Source organism: Felis catus, chromosome B1 (genome assembly GCF_018350175.1).
Source record: "Felis catus isolate Fca126 chromosome B1, F.catus_Fca126_mat1.0, whole genome shotgun sequence".
Taxonomy (NCBI): domain Eukaryota; kingdom Metazoa; phylum Chordata; class Mammalia; order Carnivora; family Felidae; genus Felis; species Felis catus.
The window spans coordinates 116885186-116905000 of record NC_058371.1 but is presented as its reverse complement, the minus strand read 5'-3'; the positions used below and the strand labels follow the sequence as shown (position 1 = coordinate 116905000).

The 19815-nt window shown below is 36.6% G+C and overlaps 1 protein-coding gene and 1 long non-coding RNA gene across 3 annotated transcripts in view; one reads left to right on the top strand and one right to left on the bottom strand.

Moving 5' to 3' along the window:
- ARHGEF38 (Rho guanine nucleotide exchange factor 38) overlaps positions 1-19815 on the top strand; it is a 131406-nt gene that overhangs the window by 47854 nt on the left and 63737 nt on the right. For both annotated transcript variants that reach the window (XM_045056035.1, XM_003985118.5), the window contains exon 3: positions 14252-14375. In XM_045056035.1, coding sequence (XP_044911970.1) covers positions 14252-14375 — 124 coding nt within the window. The remainder of the gene's footprint in view (positions 1-14251; positions 14376-19815) is intronic.
- Positions 1-19815, bottom strand: part of LOC109499041 — a 29387-nt gene that overhangs the window by 5068 nt on the left and 4504 nt on the right. Inside the window, exon 2 of the long non-coding RNA XR_002156155.3 lies at positions 14175-14399. This is a non-coding gene — a long non-coding RNA (uncharacterized LOC109499041). The remainder of the gene's footprint in view (positions 1-14174; positions 14400-19815) is intronic.

Below are 19815 nucleotides of genomic sequence, written 5' to 3'. Positions count from 1 at the left end.
ATCTTCTTTGTTGAGATGTCCATTAAGGTCTTTGGCTTATTTTTAAATCGTGTTGTTTGTTTTCTTATTGTCGAATTTTGAGAGTTCTTTGCATATTTTGAATAATAGTCCTTTATCAGATATGTCTTTTGCAAATAATTTCCCTCACTCTGTGCTTTGTCTTCTCATTCTCTTGATCCTGTCTTTCACAGAGAAGTTTTTAATCTTAATAAAGTCCAACTTATCAATTATTTCTTTCATGGATCATGCCTTTGGTGTTGTACTTAAAAAGTCATCACTGTACCCAAAGTCATCTAGGTTTTCTCCTATTTTATCCTCTAGGTATTTTTAATTTTGCATTTTACATTTAGGTCTGTGATCTGTTTTGAAATTTTGTGAAGGATATAAGGTCTGTGGGTAGATTCACTTTTTTACATGTAGATGTCCAGGTTTTCCACCATCATTTTTTGAGAACACTACCTTTGCTCTGTTGTATTGCTTTTGCTCCTTTGTCAAGAATCAGTTGACTCTCAGTCTATTTCTGAGCTCTCTATTCTGTTCCATTGAACTATTTGCCTATTATTTTGCCAGTACGACACTGTCTTAATTACTGCAGCTTAATAGTAAGTCTTCAAGACTTACTTCAAGTCAGGTAGTGTCAGTCTTCCAACTTTGTTCTTCTCTTTCAAAACTGAGTTGGCTATTCTGGGTCTTTTGCCTCTCCATATAAACTTTAGAATCAGTTTGTCAATATCGACAAAATAACTTGCTGGGACTTTGATTAGGATTGCATTGAATCTATAGATCAAGGTGGTAAGAAGTGACATCTTGACAATGTTGAGTCTTCCTATCCATAAAGTTGAAAAATCTCTCCATTTATTAAGTGCTTTAATTTTGTTCATCAGAATTTTATAGTTCCCTCCTCTAAGTCCTGTACATATTTTGATAGATTTATATCTAAGTATGCCAATTTTTGGAGTGGTAATGCAAAGGGTATTGTGTCTTCAATTTCAAATTCCAGTTGTTCATTGCTAGTATACAGAAAAGCAATTGACTTTTGTATATTAACCCTACATTTTGCAAACTTTTTATAATCATTTATTAGTTCCAGGAGGGTTTTTCCTGGATTCTTTTGGATTTTCTACATAGACATCATGTCACCTGTGTGCAAGGACAGTTTTATATCTTCCTGCTCAAACTGTAGAACTTTTATTTTCTTTCTTGTCTTATTGAATTAGCTAGAACTTCCAGTACAATGTTGAAAAGTTGTGATAAGAGGACACATCCTTGCCTTGTACCTGACATTCCTAAGAAAGTCCAAAGTTTCTCACCATTATCATATTAGCTGCTGGGTTTTTGTAGATATTCTTTATCAAGTTGAGGAAATTTTCTATTCCTAGTTTATTGGGAGTTATTATCATAAATAGGTATTGGATTTTGTCAAATGCTTTTTCTGTATCTGCTGATATAATCATGTCAGTCTTCTTATTTAATTTTTTGATGTGATTGATTACATTAATTGATGTTTGAATGTTGAACCAGCCTTGCATACCTGGAATAAATCCCACTCAGTTATTCTGTATAATTCTTCATATACATTGTTGGATTCGATTTGTTAATATTTTGTGGAGCATTTTGCATCTGTGTTCATGAGAGATATTAGTCCATAATTACAGGTCCATTTTCCTATGATGTAATTGTCTGATTTTGGTATGAGGTTAATTCTGGCCTCATATAATCACCGAGCTACTTTTCATATCTCTATTAACTTTCCAAATTTTCAGATTGTATTCTGGGCCTCAAAACTATTTCATCTTGGCACACTGGCCATAAATTTCTTAAAGCCAACTACTTTCTAAAACCCTGTCTTCTCCATAAAATTACCCTGAACTAAGTGGAATCAAGATGTTAATTTCTTATAGACATGTCTTATTTGTCCATAGTCACCCTACTATAAATAGTCACCCTACTAAATAGTCACCCTACTCCATTCAAGGTGTATTCTACCATAGCACATCAAAATCCAATGCATATGTACTTTTGTAAGATATTATAATAGAGGAAACTGGGTAAGGGGTATACAGCGTCCCTCCATATTATTTTTTAAATGCATATGAATCAACAATTATATTTAAAAATTAAAAGTTTAACTAAAAATATAATTCCCTTATTTTCTTTCTCTCTTCCTTTATCTCTTTAACTGCATTATCCTTTTGTTTATTTTTTTTTAATGTTTATATATTTATTTTGAGAGAGAGCAAGCAGGGGAGGGGCAGAGAGAGAGGGAGACAGAAAATTCCAAGCAGGGACTGCACTGACAGTGCAGAGCCCAACGTTGGGTTCATTCCCGTGAAATGTGAGATCAAGAGTTGAATGCTTATCCAAGACACCCAGGCACCCCTACATTACCCTTTTAAATAAACATGTAAAACTATATATATCAAAACAAAATCTTTTCCTCTGACTCTTTACCTAGATTTCTCTGCCAAACCTTTCAATTATTTCTCTTTTTCTTGTTGTTTCAGAAAGATAGAGACTACATTTTTAGGGTAAGGGCACACATTAGGTTGTTTAAAGGAAACTGTATAGCATATAATAAATTCCTGTGTATCTTGGCTCTTTCCCATGCTATAAAATTTCTTACTCAAAGAAATACTTTTGAATTCCTGATTCTTCTTCTTACTGGCTTTCTGAGCTAATGTGCTTACTTTAAATAATATTCTTCCTGGAAGACTGCTTTAAATATCAATGCATATATTCCTCAATCAATTAAAAGTACTGATTTTCATGGTTACTAAGATCACATCACAATGAAGAATCTATGGTCTACATGGCCACACCTTTTTTTTTTAACTTAATTTTCACCCCCTTTGCAAAATTCCAACATTTATTACAAATCTGGGCCATTGGTCCTCCACTATAAGGTCAGATACTTGAAGTCAAATTAGAAACGTCAGAAAAAAAAATATAATGACTTTTTTCTCCCACTTTTTAGAACATTAATAAGGGCAGTTCTTGAGGCATGCGGCTGGCTTAGTCAGTAGAACATGCAACTCTAGATGTTGTGTTGGTGAGTTTAAGCTCCATGTTAATGTTTACTTAAAAAAAATAGTTATAGGGGGGCCTGAGTGGTTCAGTTGGTTAAGTGTCCAACTCTTGATTTTGACTCAGGTTGTGATCTCACAGTTCGTGGGATCGGGCCCTTGGTGGGTTCTGTGCTGACAGCGTGGAGCCTGCTTGCATTAGGATTCTCTCTCTCTCTCTCTCTCTCTCTCTCTCCTTTTCTGCCCCTCCCTCACTTGTGCCCTCTCTCAATAAGTAAATAAACATTAAGAAATAGTTTAAAAAATAAGGGCGGTTCTTATGTGCTAGAGACTATAGTTATGTAATGTTACATTTAAAAATAAAAATCACACAAGTAAATGGTGCTGCCAACCACAAAGTGACTGCATTACTATAGAATATGTTACCGGCCTCTTTTTCAAGTACTGACAGAGTCATTGCTGTTCACTTTCCCATTTTCCCCGGGAGGGACTTTTCTGTTTTGTCATCTTAGAAGGCACATAGTTTGCCGTCAGATTGGCTTCAGATTTAGTTGGGTATGGAACTGATATATCAATAGGCTAGAATGTGAAAATTCTTTGTACGGGTAGGAAATCTCTTATCTTTGCTTTTTCAAAAAAAAGCCTCAGCTCAAAAAATGAGGGATTTTTTTTAATCCTTGTATTACAGCTTTATGATGGAAGCTCTCCACAGTGTTGTTACATTTATAAGCACCTCATAAGCTCAATTTTAGGGAAACATCGGTTTTCTCTAATTTTTATTATCTATTCCAGACCAGAACCTGCTGGGACCAGTGAAGGGATAAATGAATGCATTTGCCAGTTCAGAGCAGGGCTTGGAATGCCCAGAATTGAAAAGAGAGAGAGAGAGAGACAGAGAGAGAGAGAGATGTGATGCATAGATCTGTTTCAGTATCTAGGAAAGTCATCTCTTCAGCCTGGGTAACATGATCTTGTGCTCATCATCTCACTTCTCAGAACTGAGCTGCATAAACTACTATTTTCATTTTCTTTTACTTGCCATTTTATTTGCGAGAATCGGCGACAAAATTTCAGTGGCTGTAATTATTATAATGTTGCTATGAACCTCTCAAATGACAAGCCAGAGATGTTGGGGCAGCTTTGCTCAGGCAGAGATCAATATAGCTGTGTAAATAAGTGCAGGACCATAAATCTTGGACTCCAAAGACCAAATAGTGCCGGGTCAGAAAGAAAACACATATTGGGGAAATACATATTTATTAAGAAACACTTATTTAAAGCACTTTGAATACAGACAAGGTTAGTGATTACATGAGTTAATTAATTAATTTTAGGCCATTTGGAATATTTAAAGACATGTGAAACTCATACTTGCTCTCAAAGACTAAGGATCCCTAGTTAGAGGTGACAAGACTCATAGCTATGAAAAGATAATGCATAATGCAAAACAATAATTGCTAAGTGTAGACAATAAGTGCTATTGGAGTTCACAGAAGGGACAGATCACTTCCAGACAGATTAACTAGGCAATATTTCATGGAGAATGTGATATTTTAGTGGAATATGCAAATTAAAAGATTAAATGTTTGTCAAGTGTCTATTGCATACAATGCCCTCTGCTGAATTCTGCATAGGAATAATGGAAATTTATATCATAGTCCAGCCCTAGAAGAGTTTATAACCTGGTCAAGAAAATGACTTAGAAACACATAAAAAGCCAAATAACAATCAAAGATATATTTCAAGGCAATGCTGGAAGTGATCACGACAGAAGGCGGTTCGTGATTAGTTATGCTAATTAGTTATGCAGCAAACAATTACTTTAGACATTAGCAGAAGACACTCACTTTCCTGACCTCTTAATAGCATTTGACAGAATAATTTCCTTTTTCTCTCAACTACGACTCCACATGCACCTGGTTTCCCCCTACTACTCTAACTTCTCTAAACACCAAAGTAGATCAAGGCTCAGGCTGTGGGTTTTTTCTCTCTTTTGTCTACATTCACTCTGTTGAGTATCTGATCTGGTTTCATGCCTTTAAATCCTATCTACATGCTAATGGTTGACAAATGTTTATCTCTACCCTAGACATCATCCCTGAAAGCTTGCTTTACTTATATACAACTCCCCAGTCAAATCTCAATGTGGTCGTCTATGAGGCATCTCCAATTAATATTAATCCAAATCTGAGCTCCTAATTTTCCTTTTAGGATTTACTCCCTTACAGTCTTTCTCACCTTAAAAAATGGCAGCTCTGTTTTTCTAGATGCTTGGGCAAAAAACCCTAGTGTCATCCTGGACTTTTCTTTCTCTTAAAACCCATATTGGATCTACCAGCAAATTCTATTAGCTCTACCTTCAAAATTTACCCAGAATTAGACCACTTCTCACCTCCTCCATTACTTTCACTCTGATTCAAGAACGCTTCAATAGCCACCTAGATTATTACACCTGCCTCATGACCCATCTCTCTTTTTCCATCCTTGTCTCAACCAAGCAGTCAGTGTGATTCTTCTAAAAATATCAGTCAGATCATGTCCCTTTTCCTCTCAAAACCTTTCAATGGCTTCTCATCTCATTCTTATTAAGCCTCACATTCTTATGATGACCTCTGATGTCGTACATGATTCCTCATTCTCTCTGACCTCACCTATTTTTACATTCTGGCCTTCTCTGTGTTCAGTGAACAAGCCAGGAACACTACTGTTTCAAGCTCTTGTTGTTTTCTTTGCCTCAAATGTCCTTCCCCTAGAAAACTCGATGGCTTTCTCTTTTACTGTCATCAAGTCTTCACTCAGCAACTCACTCCTTGACCTCCACCTCACTCTGTCTTACACTGGGTTCCCTTAGAAGCAGATCCAGATAAAAAGCGTTTTAGAGCAAGTCATTTATTTGAGAGATGATCCCCTGGAACAGCAGTCAAGGAACAGGGAAATGAGACAGAGAAGGAAAAGAAGACAATCTAGCGTACATTCAGGAGCAGATTGCCTCTGCAACCCACTGAGGCTCATATCCCACTGGGGACTCCAGGGCACTATACACAACACATCTCAGAGTTGTGCCATGTGAAGGGTATTGATCCACCAATTCCCGTTAAACAATGTTTGAGGGATGCTCCTGAGAGTGTTCATTCCAGACACTCTGGACTTCCTTGTGTGTAGACAGGGCAGGAATCTCTGGTAGGAGAAAGCCTTTAGATACAGAATCAAAGACACTAGCAGTAGGAAGCCCTTCAATGTGTAAAGGAACACTAGGACAAAGGGGATTGGGTGAGGCATTACCAGGGCTATAGCTTCCCCCAACTTCTCCATTTCCTTTTCTCTGCTCTACTTTATGACTATAACATTTACCTCTATTTACATGTATATATTTTACTTATTTATATCATTTACCTGTCTCCTTTATGAGGCATGAATTTTTGTCTCATTTGCTCATTGCCATATTCCCCAACACCTAATACAGTGACTGGGACATGAACAGAAATAATCTCTTATTGATTGTTAATGAATGACTTCAGACTGGGTGAATGGTCTAGCAAGTCCTGGAGAAGGGATAGAATCTTTGTCAAATAAACACTGGTTAGGCAAAGGCATGGTCAAGAGAGTAGTACAAGAGACCATGAGTGGAGAGCTGCAGGCACAGAAGTTGTAAGTGAGCTAGCATGTGACAAGTGTGAGGATAAGCCATCCCTTTTGATTGGAGCAGACAGTTCTTATAAAATAAAAATAATTGGAGTAAGACAAGGTAGGTCTTGGCCAGAAAAAACTGTCAGTCTGGGGAATTTGGGGTCTTCTCTATAGGCAAATGGGGGAGAACTGAATGTTTTAAAGGAGGGGAGTTCATCATTGTGTTGTGAACCCCATTAAACTTATGTTTATAAAAAGACTGAAAGTACTAGGCAAGCTGATTTGGGGAACCAGGAAGAAAGAAGAGTTTAGAAGCCTTTTCAGAGATACAAAAGGGGACCCAATAGAGTTTTATGGAGTCACATAAAGGGCTCATGGATGCTGGAGATTGTGTGGTTAAACTATTGATATCTAAGGTCCAGGTGACACAGGAGCAAACTTGTCATGACCCTGGGGTTTGGAGTCTGGAACTTGGTGGTGCAGTTACTACATGCAGTGCCCAAACATCTGCCCTGGTATTTTGACAATATAACTCACATGTTTATTCTATACTTTCTTAAAGAATTTCCAAAGAGTCACAAAATTTACTGGATCTTCAGCTTAGAAGGGCTATTCCTAGCAGTACTATTTGTCCTCAAGCATTCATATAAAATTTTAAGTAGGAAAGAAGAGCAAACCTGAAGACTACCTCCAACCCCAGATGACTTCTTTTCTGCCTGTCCCTGTGCCAAGGCAGATAAGAGAAACAAAGCCAGGGACCCTTGGTCAACTATCCACTTTTATCCAAGGATATCAATATCAGCAATTTACTTTTCTATTAGTAGTCAAAACAAAGCTTGGAATGGACTTCTCAATCCTCTTCTTTTCTCAGAGGACTCGGGAATTTCTTAAATTTGACCGCAGTCTCTGGTCTGGCCTTCACTCACCTCTGTTGGCTCTGTTTTCCCTCGTGCACAAGCTGAGTGAGATGTCTGTCCCAGAATCCCAACCTGACTTTCAGCAAAGGGACTGACATCTCTGCACTGATACAGGTCTGTCCACCTTATGTCTTCTGGCCTGGGATGTTTCCTGGCAGCTATCGGGTAAGTTGGGCATTTAGCTGCAAGATTAGTTAAGACTTGCTGTCTAGCCATGATATTGATTCAATTTGTAGTTCAACTCAATTAGCCAGTTTAGAATCTAGTTTCACAGCAGGAAATTTCACACATACAAATCAGTAGTTTTGAGAAACCTGATGAAATAATGGCTAGCTTACCCTGAAAAGCTTTGTAATCTAGAAGCCAACTGTCTGAGTAAATGCCCTAGTAATTAGATAATTATCCTAACCCTGTGGTTGCCAGGGCCTTCTGCCAACATCCTCTTTTCCACTTGCTGCAATTTCTGTCTCACAAACCTTTCCTTCTCAATTGCCTCACTAAAAAATAAAACAAGACCTGGTTCTTTCCTCTCAGAATGTCCCTACTGCATTTCCACTTATTCTAGTTTTTTATACATTTCCAGCTTCCCTCCATGTTCCTCTTACTTTTTACAATTAGTCTTAATATTATTGCACTTAAAGGAGCAAAGATTAATAATGGGGCAAACTAATTTAGGGAACACACCTAGCCCTCCCCATAATGTTGTACATGGAAATGCCTTGCTGAAGGTGTAGATGGGACCAAGGTCCTGTTAGACTGAGCCAGATGATGTTCAAGGTAGATTTCACCAGTATGAATTCTAATTAAGGGCCCACTTTGGGGCCCTGTGTTGAACATAGATTTGCTGCCAAGCCACACTAAATAGAAAACTGAAATCTTTTCCAGAAACCATTTCCAGAGAAGCATTTGATTGATGACAATCACTGCAACCCTCAAAGTCAATGCTATTTATTGTCTTCCTTCTTCTATAATTGGTGTGTGTGTGTGTGTGTGTGTGTGTGTGTGTAACTTTAAAGTTGTGTGATTTTGATCTCAAATTAGAAGCCTAAAACATTTTTTTTAAATTGAGGTCAGGACAATAATATCCAATTGGGGGCTTTTAATCCATTGGTTATTAGAAGAAAAACAATGTTTGTAATTGCTACTATAATTTGCCAGAACTTGTTAAAAGCCTTAAGAAATATTAATAACTTCATAGGTCTCCTGATTGGCTCAGTTGGTTGAGCACCTGACTATTTTGGCTTAGGTCATGGCCCCAGGGTCGTGGGATTGAGCTCCATGTTGGGTTCTGCACTAAGTGTGGAGCCTGCTTACGATTCTCTCTCCCTCTCTCTCCCTCTGCCTCCACCCCTGCTCACACACTCTGTCTCTCTTTCTCTAAAAAAAAGAAAAAAAGAAAAGAAAGAAAAGAAAAAAATGCCAACAACTTTAGTTCAGTAGTTATGAAATTTATCACATGGAAATAATCATGCATGTAAACCAGGTTTTCGCCAGGAGAGCTGGTTGTAAGAGTGAAAATGACATTCTATTTAGATTTCAGAGATTTAGTGACTGGTTATGTAAACTAAAGTATTTCTACATAGTGTTGACATTAAAAATGGTGCAACTCAGGAAAATTAATGATATGAAAAAATGTTCCATTTTAAAACATTATTTGAAATACATAAATCTTTTGTACAGTTGCATACACTCAGAGAGAGAGAAAAAAAATTTGGCAGGATAGACCTCAGAATATCAGTGGTTATTGCTGTGTGGTAGAAGCACAGGTGATTGTATTTCTTTTCTTTTACTTTTCTGCCCATCTTTAATTTTCTACAATGAACACGAACTACTTGTACGATAATAGTATGTTTTTTTTTAAGAGTTTGTTCCTAGCCTTCTTTTCAATGTTCACTTTTAAAGGTGTCTGTGATTGAGGTCTGTGTGATATCTAAGCATGGTTAGTTCTTCTTCCCCGTGGGTTAAGGCTGAGTGTCCCAGGGCTCATTAAACAGAAAACTAAATAAACAGGCGTTTCCCAAGTGTAAACTAAGGAAACTTGGCCTCTGTCAGCAAATTGTCCGGGTTTACTAATAGACAAACTGAGCACAACCGTTTGTCTTTGTAGCTAAAGTTAAGTAGAAACTTATAAAATATCCAGTTAAGGTGATATTTTTAACAAACAAATTAGGTAATTTTGCTTTTGCTTTTTCAAGCCATTTTGGATCTTTATCTACTGTACTTGTTATTCAGAGCCCAGTAGAGTGGTTGCAAGGAACATTTATTGATGGCTCCCACAGAGTAAATAGATCATTTCAATTGTAGGGATTGAATTCAATTTAAATTATCAAACTTTTATTGAGTAACTAGGTATGGGCCCAGTAGTATATTAGATCCAGTGGGGTATTCAAACAACTCACAAAGACAAATGTCCTGAAGGAGCTCACAGTTTTGACATAGAGACAGATAAATTAATAAATACCCCTGATATTCACTATATAGTGGGTTTCAGCAGAAGCATTGAGTAATACAAAGCCAGAGTCATGGAGGCAAGGAGAGGGAGAGGTTAATTCTAATCAAGGGAACAGGAAAGTTTCTTAAAAGGAAGTGAGATTTTTGGTTAGAAATAAAGTGTATTAGTCCCCATTTAGTTATAAGTAACAAATAAAATTCAAACTAGCTTAAATAAAAAGACAATTTATTAGCTTCTGTAATAAGTATATCTTGCCTTAGGCAAGGTAGATCCAGGCTTAGCTTCCTTCTCTGTATCAAATTTATGGCAATCAAACTCTCCACAAAGATGACTGCCGAAGATAGAAACTTACATACTTAGCACTTACAATCCAGGCCCTTCTATTCATTAAAAATCTGGGAGGATCCTCATTGGTTCTACTTGGGAACCTGCACATCCTGGGCCAATCACTGTGGCCAGTTAGGTCACATGTCCACCTTGTAGGGAGTGGGGAGGGAGTCAGGGTACCATGACTGACAATTCCACCCAATCAGAGTTGGGGAGCTCTGGCTTCCCCCCAGAAAGCAACAGAAAGGAGAGAGAGATGGGCAAAACTACTGGACAAACACTATCATTGCCATCTTCATTTCAGACAAGTAGAATGTTGTAAGGTAATATGAGGGCAAAACATCTGTGAGCGAAACAAAGAGCTCAGACAAGGATATGAGTGCAGGGCAATGCAAGAAATGCTTTAAACACAGTGCATTTAAAGTGCTTGTGCAGTCCAAAGTAACTCTACACCAATGATTATAGTCACCCAATTGATGAAATGTTATAGGTCTGTTTTCCTTTACTTAGATATTTATACCTGGGAGTTTTGCATACATGGAACTGTAAGGTTAACGTTATTTAAGTGTAATGAGAACTTGCCACATGAAGTATATCCTGTGATGAATATGTTTGTAAAGCAAAGAGTTAAATTGGCACCAGAAACACTAACCTTTAATTTTTCTGTTTTGTACATTTGAGTTATTATGTATTGACTTTGCTTAGGATAATGTATACTTAAGACTAAAGCTTTTTTTCCAAAAATAAATTTTTAATCCATTTAAAATATAACTTAAGCTTTTAGAGCATTGCCCATTTCTAGTAAATGATTAATAAATGTATATAAATGCTTCTTTGAATTTATATCAATAATTATAAAGTCATCTACCAGTTTTAAAAGCCTATTTGGATCAGACATTTGTTTGTTCCTTGGCAAAGCAATGACTGAATGTGAATTTAATTTATGATTCACAGAATCCCCATGGGCCCATGGTGATACAGACGATTGAAACCAGGCCAATTGATGTTTTAATCCTTTCTGTCCTTCAAAAAGAAATAAAATTAAATTCTATATTTTTGTTACTTAGTATTTGCTACATTGGGCTAAGATTACAGATAGAATATAGAATTAAATCCTTACAAAAATGAATTTGAAATCTAAATTAGACAGATAGACAGAATTCTGACCTTGAGAAATAAATTGCAGAAGTAACAACTTTGTGAAAACCTCAGGAAGACATCAAAAAATCCAGAGATGGCAAGATATTCTGTCAGCATTTGCTGGTATTGGACTAAAGAAAAGGATTAAAAGATGAATTTCCAGTTCCAAATCCGCCCTGAACTTCATAATTTTGAACATGGTACCTCTTTTCACTCCACATGAGCTTTTCTATCTTCAAACTAATTCATATCTTACAGAAAAGTTGCAATGATCTATGAAATAATAAATACAAAACCTTTAAACTTTTCAGAAGAAACTTTTCACATTATTATTTCACAAAATGAAATAATAATAGGGTACACTCTATCAATTACATCTGATCTTTTATCATATAAAGCAAGTAAACTGGGAATGAAATTTTATGTTAGAAACATTCATTTCAAAATATGATTTTACGAAGTGTTCAATGGTACATCTAAAGCGAACCAATCTAGGGACACCTGGGTGGCTCAGTCGGTTGAGCCTCTGACTTCGGCTCAGATCATGTTCTCACAGTTTGTGAGTTTGAGCCTTCCTGAGGCTTGCTGCTGTCAGGGCAGAACCCACTTTGGATCCTCTGTCCCTCTCTCTCTCTGCCCCTCTCCTGCTCATGCTCTCTCATTCTCTCTCGCGCGCGCTCTCTCAAAAAATAAATACACATTAAAAAAAAACTTTTTAAAAATAAAGTGAATCAATCTACAAAAATTTAATTCATACACAACTTTTAGAAAACATATTTTGCACTATGCAAAGTTACCCCATTGTTATTTAATTAATACCCAATGCATAAAGCAATTCCTTAGAATAAAAATGTGTTAAATCAGTGGTACCCAGAAATATGTGACATTTTTAGCCATTTAAAATTCTCATTTACAAAAAAAGTCATGTAACTGCTACCTACCTTTTAGATAGTTTGCATAATATTAAATATACTTTGTAAAATAGAAATTGAAAGTCTTAAGTATCCAAAGATTTCAGGCAGAACAGCCGTATGTGCCCTATCTTATTAAAAAGAGTACTTAAAGGAACATTTTGTGAGATACTTAGATACCTTAAGAGCTAATAATGATTGCAATGTAATCATGGAAATACAGATTATTTTTAAATACATAAAAAACTTAAATTTAAAATTTTTAAAATAAAATCAAATAATAATTAAAATATTGAAATAAACCCACTACATAGAATCACATGGAATTTGATAACACATAAGGCTGGGAGTTTTCTTGAAGACAAGACTGATGATAGGAAGGTGAGGAATTTCCCATGATGGTTCAGAGGAATGCGGCCAGCTAGATGATATTGCATAAGAAATAACTGACGTAGTCAACAAATTTTAAACAAGGTGGAATGTGAAGCAATGCTTCCATGTTTAATAACAGAGTATCTGTATCAAAATAATATCTCTGTCTGGTATGGGGAATAACAGATGAGTCAAAGTCGAAAACGGATGAGATAAAAAGATGAGCAGATTGTCTCCCTCCTCCTCTCCCTCCGCCATAGACCTAGCACATCTAGAGAAACCAATGCTGAGAGCGTGAGAAAACAGCTGCAGTGTTGACTTTTCATCTACAGAATTCCTCCACATCGGCCTCTAACCCTATACCCTTTGTCCCAATTTCCCTAAGTTTCTTGGCCTCCTGTTTTGATCCTTAGGTGAACTCCTTGTGTCTCTCATCCCTAATTTGCTGACCTGGTTGTGAACCAGCAGCTCTGGTTTCTACCTTTGAAGCTCTTCCATGACTTACTTGGTGATTGATGACTTGATTGCCCACCTATGACCTCACGTACTCCTACTCGTACTCCTATTCCCAGTGGTAGCCCAGTGAAGCCTGTATCAATCTGCTCATGAGCCAATTAGATGCTATCTGATTATGAAAGGAGATCAGATTTAAACTCAAGAGAAAGATTTAGAGTAAGATCCAGCAATATCAGGGCACATATCTCACCAAATTCTACTTAGATAGCTTAGGATGATTGGTCATCCCTCTACTAATCACCCAATGCCTCTGACAGAGTTTGGTTTCATTATAATTCTTGAGACATAGAAGACCCTCAGGAAATACTTAATGAAGGAGAGATGAATGAATAAATAAAATATTATAAGCACCGACTCTAAGATCTAGGAATGATTATACTGGTTTTTGAGGGGGTGCATGAAGTTACAAAATATGATGAAACTTTAATTAGTAGAACATGTTTGGTGAAATTTCCATTCACATTTCTTTTAAGAAAAAAAGCAGGAAGCAATTCAGTACATCTACTTGTCATCGCTTTTAGAACATCTGTGGTTTTAGAACAGCTTTGAAAATAGTTACTTGCCTAGAGTGAGGTCTGACTTCTGCTGTATAAGCATTAAAGTGTTCTAAATTCATACACACTGGTACAATACCCTCATAGATGGCAGTTAATAAAAATACTGATTAGGTGGCTTACGTCTTCTTCATACTCTGGTTCTTATAGGAATATGCACATGTACATCCAACTCATTAAAACTTGGTCAAAATAAAGAAAAAGGTAACAGATGCACCATCCTTTTTTTTTTTTTTTTGCATGAAAAACTGCACATTTACTCTAGAAATCCCAAATAAGAATGTTTACAGCAACGGTTGATGGAAGCAGCATGGGCTGACACAGAAAATGCTTACTGTTTAGCAGGAGAAAATGTCCTAAATACAGTGCGTCTCTCTCCATCAGCTGGTGCTCAGTGTTTGTGTTTCTTCAGATTGATCGGCTGGACGTGGATAGCTTGTTTAGCAACATTGAATCCGTGCATCAGATATCAGCCAAGCTGCTGTCATTGTTGGAAGAGGCCACAACAGACGTGGAACCGGCCATGCAAGTAATCGGTATGTTTATTCTCTTCTCGAGTTCTACAATACAACAGGAAATAATATTTTAATAACCTCCCTTTGCTTTGGTTTTATGTTTCTGACTCACTAAGCTTCCCGGGAGATGTATAAATGCTAAACCCATCTTCAGGCTCATTGTAATTACACAAACTCTGTATTTATCTTCAAATGGGTTTATATCCATTTGCCGAGGTCCCACAGTAGCACTAAGCACACCATTTGCTTTTTAATTTTCAATCTTTCAACCTCTTTGCCTTCCAGATGTTCTCTCATTTTGTTTTATGGCTAACACTTACTTGATCCTTAAAGAATTAAATATTTAAATACTTTAATAGCTTTAATGATTTTAGTCACAGTGTTTTTCAGATCTTAGGCCTATGAATCCATTGACTTTGGGATTGTAAAATTTTTTGCGTAAAGGGATTTTATAATATATAAAACACATGAGTTCTACTTTCCCATGCTTTTCTCTTTTTTCTCTATATTATTTACTTGCCAAATAGATTTTTACTTTCAGTCATAGATTATTTTCTTATTCTGGTAAGATTTGTCATTGAAAAAGCATTGAGCCAAATTTTTATTCCCCTCATTTCTTGGGAGTTTCAAAGGGAATACTGTGTTGTGAACTTTTTGAAGGCAGGTCACATTTCTGAGAGATCATACACATAGTGCCATGGAGGCTAAGACTTCTTTAAATTTTTTCTTATTTTTCTATTTTACACATAACATGCAATGTATGTTCACTACAGAATTATTGAAACATATCAGGAGTACAAGAATAATACACCCCTCCAATGCCACTATCTTCCCTGTAAGTAACCACTGTTATCAGTTTGATGTAGATCCTTTCTTTGAGATATATACAGAGACACAAGCACACACTCGCACCTTATATCTTTATTCATAATGTCTTTGTTAATGGAAATCAGAGTTATAAAAAATGAAATTGATCTTGTTTAGTATTTACGGAAGACTCAAAGTTTAATAAGCAAGGCTGAGACTATGTAAAGGTGAATCAACCTATTGGTAGTGTTTTACAGACCAAAAGGTCAGCTCACTCAAAAAGATTCTCCTACTGACAGGTTTATGTTTAATCATTACTTGTGACTGAATGTCCCTGTTATGTATTGAATGTTTGTGTTCCCCAAAATTCATATGCCAAAGCCTTAACCCTCAATGTAACGGTATTTGGAGGTGAGGCCTTTGGGAGGTAATTTAGGTTTAGATGAATCATGGGTCCCCCCATGGTGAGATTAGTATCCTTATAAGGAAAGAGAGAGAGACCAGAGTCCTCTCTCTCCCTCTTCACCACGTGAGGACACAAGAAGGGAGCTGTCTGCAACCCAGGAAGGAGGTCTCCACTAGGAACTGAATCTGCTGGCACCTTGGTCTTGGACTTCTCAGCCTCCAGAACTGTGAGAAATAAATGTCTGTTGTTTAAGCCCTTCCTCCCCCCAGTCTGTGGTATTTTGTTATGGCAGACCAAACTGACGAGCAGTTTCCATTAAGTTGTAAATATATTTTCTAAAGGAAGGACTCTATTCATTATTACTTCAGTGTGGACTCATTGGCCATTCATTTACTAACTCACTCAGTGAATATTTAGTAAGTAGCAGCATGTTCAAAGGTACTGTGTGGCATTGTTGGGTATCAAAAGATGAAAGAGATCATCTCTGTCCTTCAAGAGTTTGCCATTGAAAAGCTCTTTGAATTGAAGGTGTTTGTATAATACACCCTCAGACTATTTTCTACACTATTGCAGAACTTCAGGGGATAAAAAGTATTTCTAGATGGGGAGTCACAAAAGGATTCTTGAAGATGTTACTTGGACTTACAGGTCAGATTTCAACAAGTGAGGTCCAGGTCCCGAAGACTAAGAAGAAGCAACAGCATGAACACAAGCATGGACAGCAAATGCCAAATGCCAAGCATTTTTAGGAAATGGTGAGAGATCAAGCCAAGCGGGAGTGAAGGATTCATGGAAGGAAGGAGTAAGAAATGAATCTGTCAGTGTAGAATAGGGGCAGACTATACTTCGAATCAAATTTGGAATTTACTCTGCAGGTACTGAGGAGCCATTAAAAGATTTTTTCAGCAAGGGTGTGATGAGACACACAAGTTTCTGGAGAAAGAAAACTACGGTAAGTTGAAGAGAATGGATAGAAGGAGAAAATGGGTCATAGATCGGTAAATAGGTTGTTATAAATAACACAGTTGTGTGGTAACAATTATCTAGGCTAAAGTGGATACAGTGAGAATAAAAACTAGGGGTCAAATTCAAGAGAAATGTCAGATAAAACATAAACAAGACTTAGGGGTTGGTTGCATGTGCTGGAGTCAAAGACAATTCCAGGTTTAAGAAGAGAAGTATCCTGATTTACCTAGAACATTCTGGTTCTAGCCTTCTCTTCTAGCAGCCAGTCCAGTTGAGCATTTGTCCTGGATTTTCTCCTTTTTAAAGAGGATCATTATTAATAGCTGCACTACAAGAGAGTTGGTAAGACCTCTTCATTGTACTTTAATTTCTAACCAGTCTCTCCTAATAGAATATAAGAGGCAGGTGCACTCGACATAGTTCTCACCATAACACATGCTAAACTCCGAAAGGCAGCTCATCTCCCCTTTCCCAACCTTATGAAGTGCAACATGCACTTCATAAAAAGATGGCATTTGGACACGAGCAGCTAGTAACATTTTCTGGTGGTAGCGGGAGATGTATCTGATTCTACAGATCCTGCTGCCACTGGGTAGAGCACCTAGTCTATCATGGCCTGTGATGGGTGGCCCATGATGGGTGGCCCATGCCATGACCTGTAAGAGCCGTGAAGGCACCAGGATAATAGTCAGTGGGTTTTAGTAAAACATATAGGGAATTCAAGATTATTTATAAGTGAAAAATGTGTGGGAAGTAGAAGCTTAGCAGTCCTGCCACAGAGTATCCAGATACTGTTGCTACAATAGTCTGGTAATTTATCTTATGATATGAATCCATAAGTTTTTAATTATCTGGTTATGCTTATTTTATTTTGCAATAAACCCTTTCAGAAGCAAGCGTTTAATCTATGCATATTTTATAAAAATTCAGTATTGATCTTCTGTTTCTCAAGAAAGTTGATGACGAACCCATAACACACAGGATACTTGCCATCCACCATGGGGCCCTAAATGCTATCGCTGACCATAAGACAATCAGAAGACAGAAATCTGCTGAAGGAACAGCAACACCTACATCAAACGTTAGTTATTGTTTTAAGAAGATTGGGCCTATTATTTTATTTTTTTTAAATTTTTTAAATGTTTATTTATTTTTGAGAGAGACAGAGACAGACCATGAGTAGGGGAGGGGCAGAGAGAGAGGCAGACACAGAATCTGAAGCAGGCTCCAGGCTCTGAGCTGTCAGTACAGACGTGGGGCTCGAACTCACAAACAGCGAGATCATGACCTCAGCTGAAGTCAGACATTTAACCAACTGAGCCACCCAGGCACCCTTGTGCCCATTATTTTAACACGTTGGCATTTGGCATTTCCTGACCGTGCTTCTGTTCATGCCACTACTTCACTTGGAAACTTCTTCTTGACCTCCTTCCCACTTGTTGAAATCTTACCTATACTTTTGAGCCCAGGTGCGTGTGGTTTAGCACTTGTGGCTGCGGAAGATGTGTTTCCATAGCACTTCATGCAGCAGGGCTTCATTAGGTCAAAGAACAGTTCTCCTAAGTTAATTTCTCTCAGTTTTAGTTGTGAGTTTCCTCGGGCCTGTGAGAATGTAAAGCAATGGCTATTAATGAGTTGACACCAATAGCAGAAGAGTTTACAAACCGTCAAATTATGACACTATAAAAGTGTGAGTAGATGAGTTAAATAAAAAAAATTAATTAATTCCAATAATGATTTAAAAATGTTTAACCAATTCACAGAACTGAAGAAAAGCTTTTGGAAGTTTACTGTGTCAAAGGGGAATTTTCTGAACTTATTGTAAATGTTAGTGTTATTTTTAAAAGTAAACTAGTGAATGCAAGTGATAATATGAATACATATTTGCGAGTAGCACAGCAACTCAGTAAAATAATGTTTTTACCAAAGTAAGAAAAATATGGAGCAGAAATTTAGCAGAAATTGAGATTGATCATGGTGATTATGTACAAAAGCTGTGATATTCTGTAAATTGACATGGTGACTGTAGTCAAAATTCACAAGTAGTTTAAATATACAAAGTTAGAGTAAGCTACATACATGTAATATTTGGAGGATAAAGTTGATGTCTTTAAAAAACAATCTTATGCATGACTAACACTTTATTTGCTTCTAGTGTCACTGATCAACTTTTAGAAATAGACATTCTGTTCAAAATTAGTTAGAAGTCTTTAGTTAAAATATTCAACAAAGAAAGGGGGGAAAGTAACATCAGCTTTTTAATCTGTAAAATTATAATTATTAAGCACAAAATTGCAAATGGGAAGACATTGAAATTTATCCCTACTGAAACAAGGAATTAGCTTTAAAAATGAGAGTTTCTATTATGTAAAAGATTTCATTTTAAAACTCTATAATTCTATTTTAGAAAACTTGACTTATGGAAAGAAGTGTTGATGGAATTCCTATTAAATAGGATAAAGTTATATCCTGTACCAGATTTTACAAGATCGATATTTGGAAAAATATTCAAAAATCATAAATAGAAACACCTTTTTGGTGAGCTTATTTTGCAAAAATAAAGAAAAGAATCCAAATGGAGGCTAAAAGTCAGTACTTTTGGAAATATTTCAGCCCAAATATTTATATATTTCAATATAAAGAGATATGTAATCATAATTTTAATATTTTCCAGTTAGCAGAATTTTCTTTAAGCTTATTAAGTGCCTCTGCACTTATAGAAGAGTATTTTCCCACTTAAAAAAAAATATGGCCTACATTTTTGAGTAGCAACATATATAATGGTAGTATTGGATTTTAACCCATAGAATAAAATAAATATTGAGTTCATACTGATATAAATAAGTGAGGAGAAAGGAAAGGTCTCTTTTATAGTAGATTTCAATGATATAGAAGGAAAGAGGAAAATCGAAAACCCCCATTAGCCAAACAGTACCATCATTGTTGCAGACAGAATCCACTGATCAGTGTTTGATTTAGTGCCTGAAAGTTTGAGGAGAAATATACTTTCTATAGTTTCAAAGTTTCTCCTAAGTGACTATTAACCTTACAGGGAAAGATGGTAATTTTACAGTGAGAAACCAGGCAAAGACCACCTAACCCAAATGATCAAGGTCAACGATGCCAGGAAATAACATGCATTCACATCATAAACCTTTAGTACAATGCACTAAGGGGGACACAACATCATGCCTGTAGCACTTTTGCCCCAAATATGTGCAATTGTGTTTGATCACGAGAAAACACTAGACATTAGCAAACTCACGTAAGGGACACTTGACA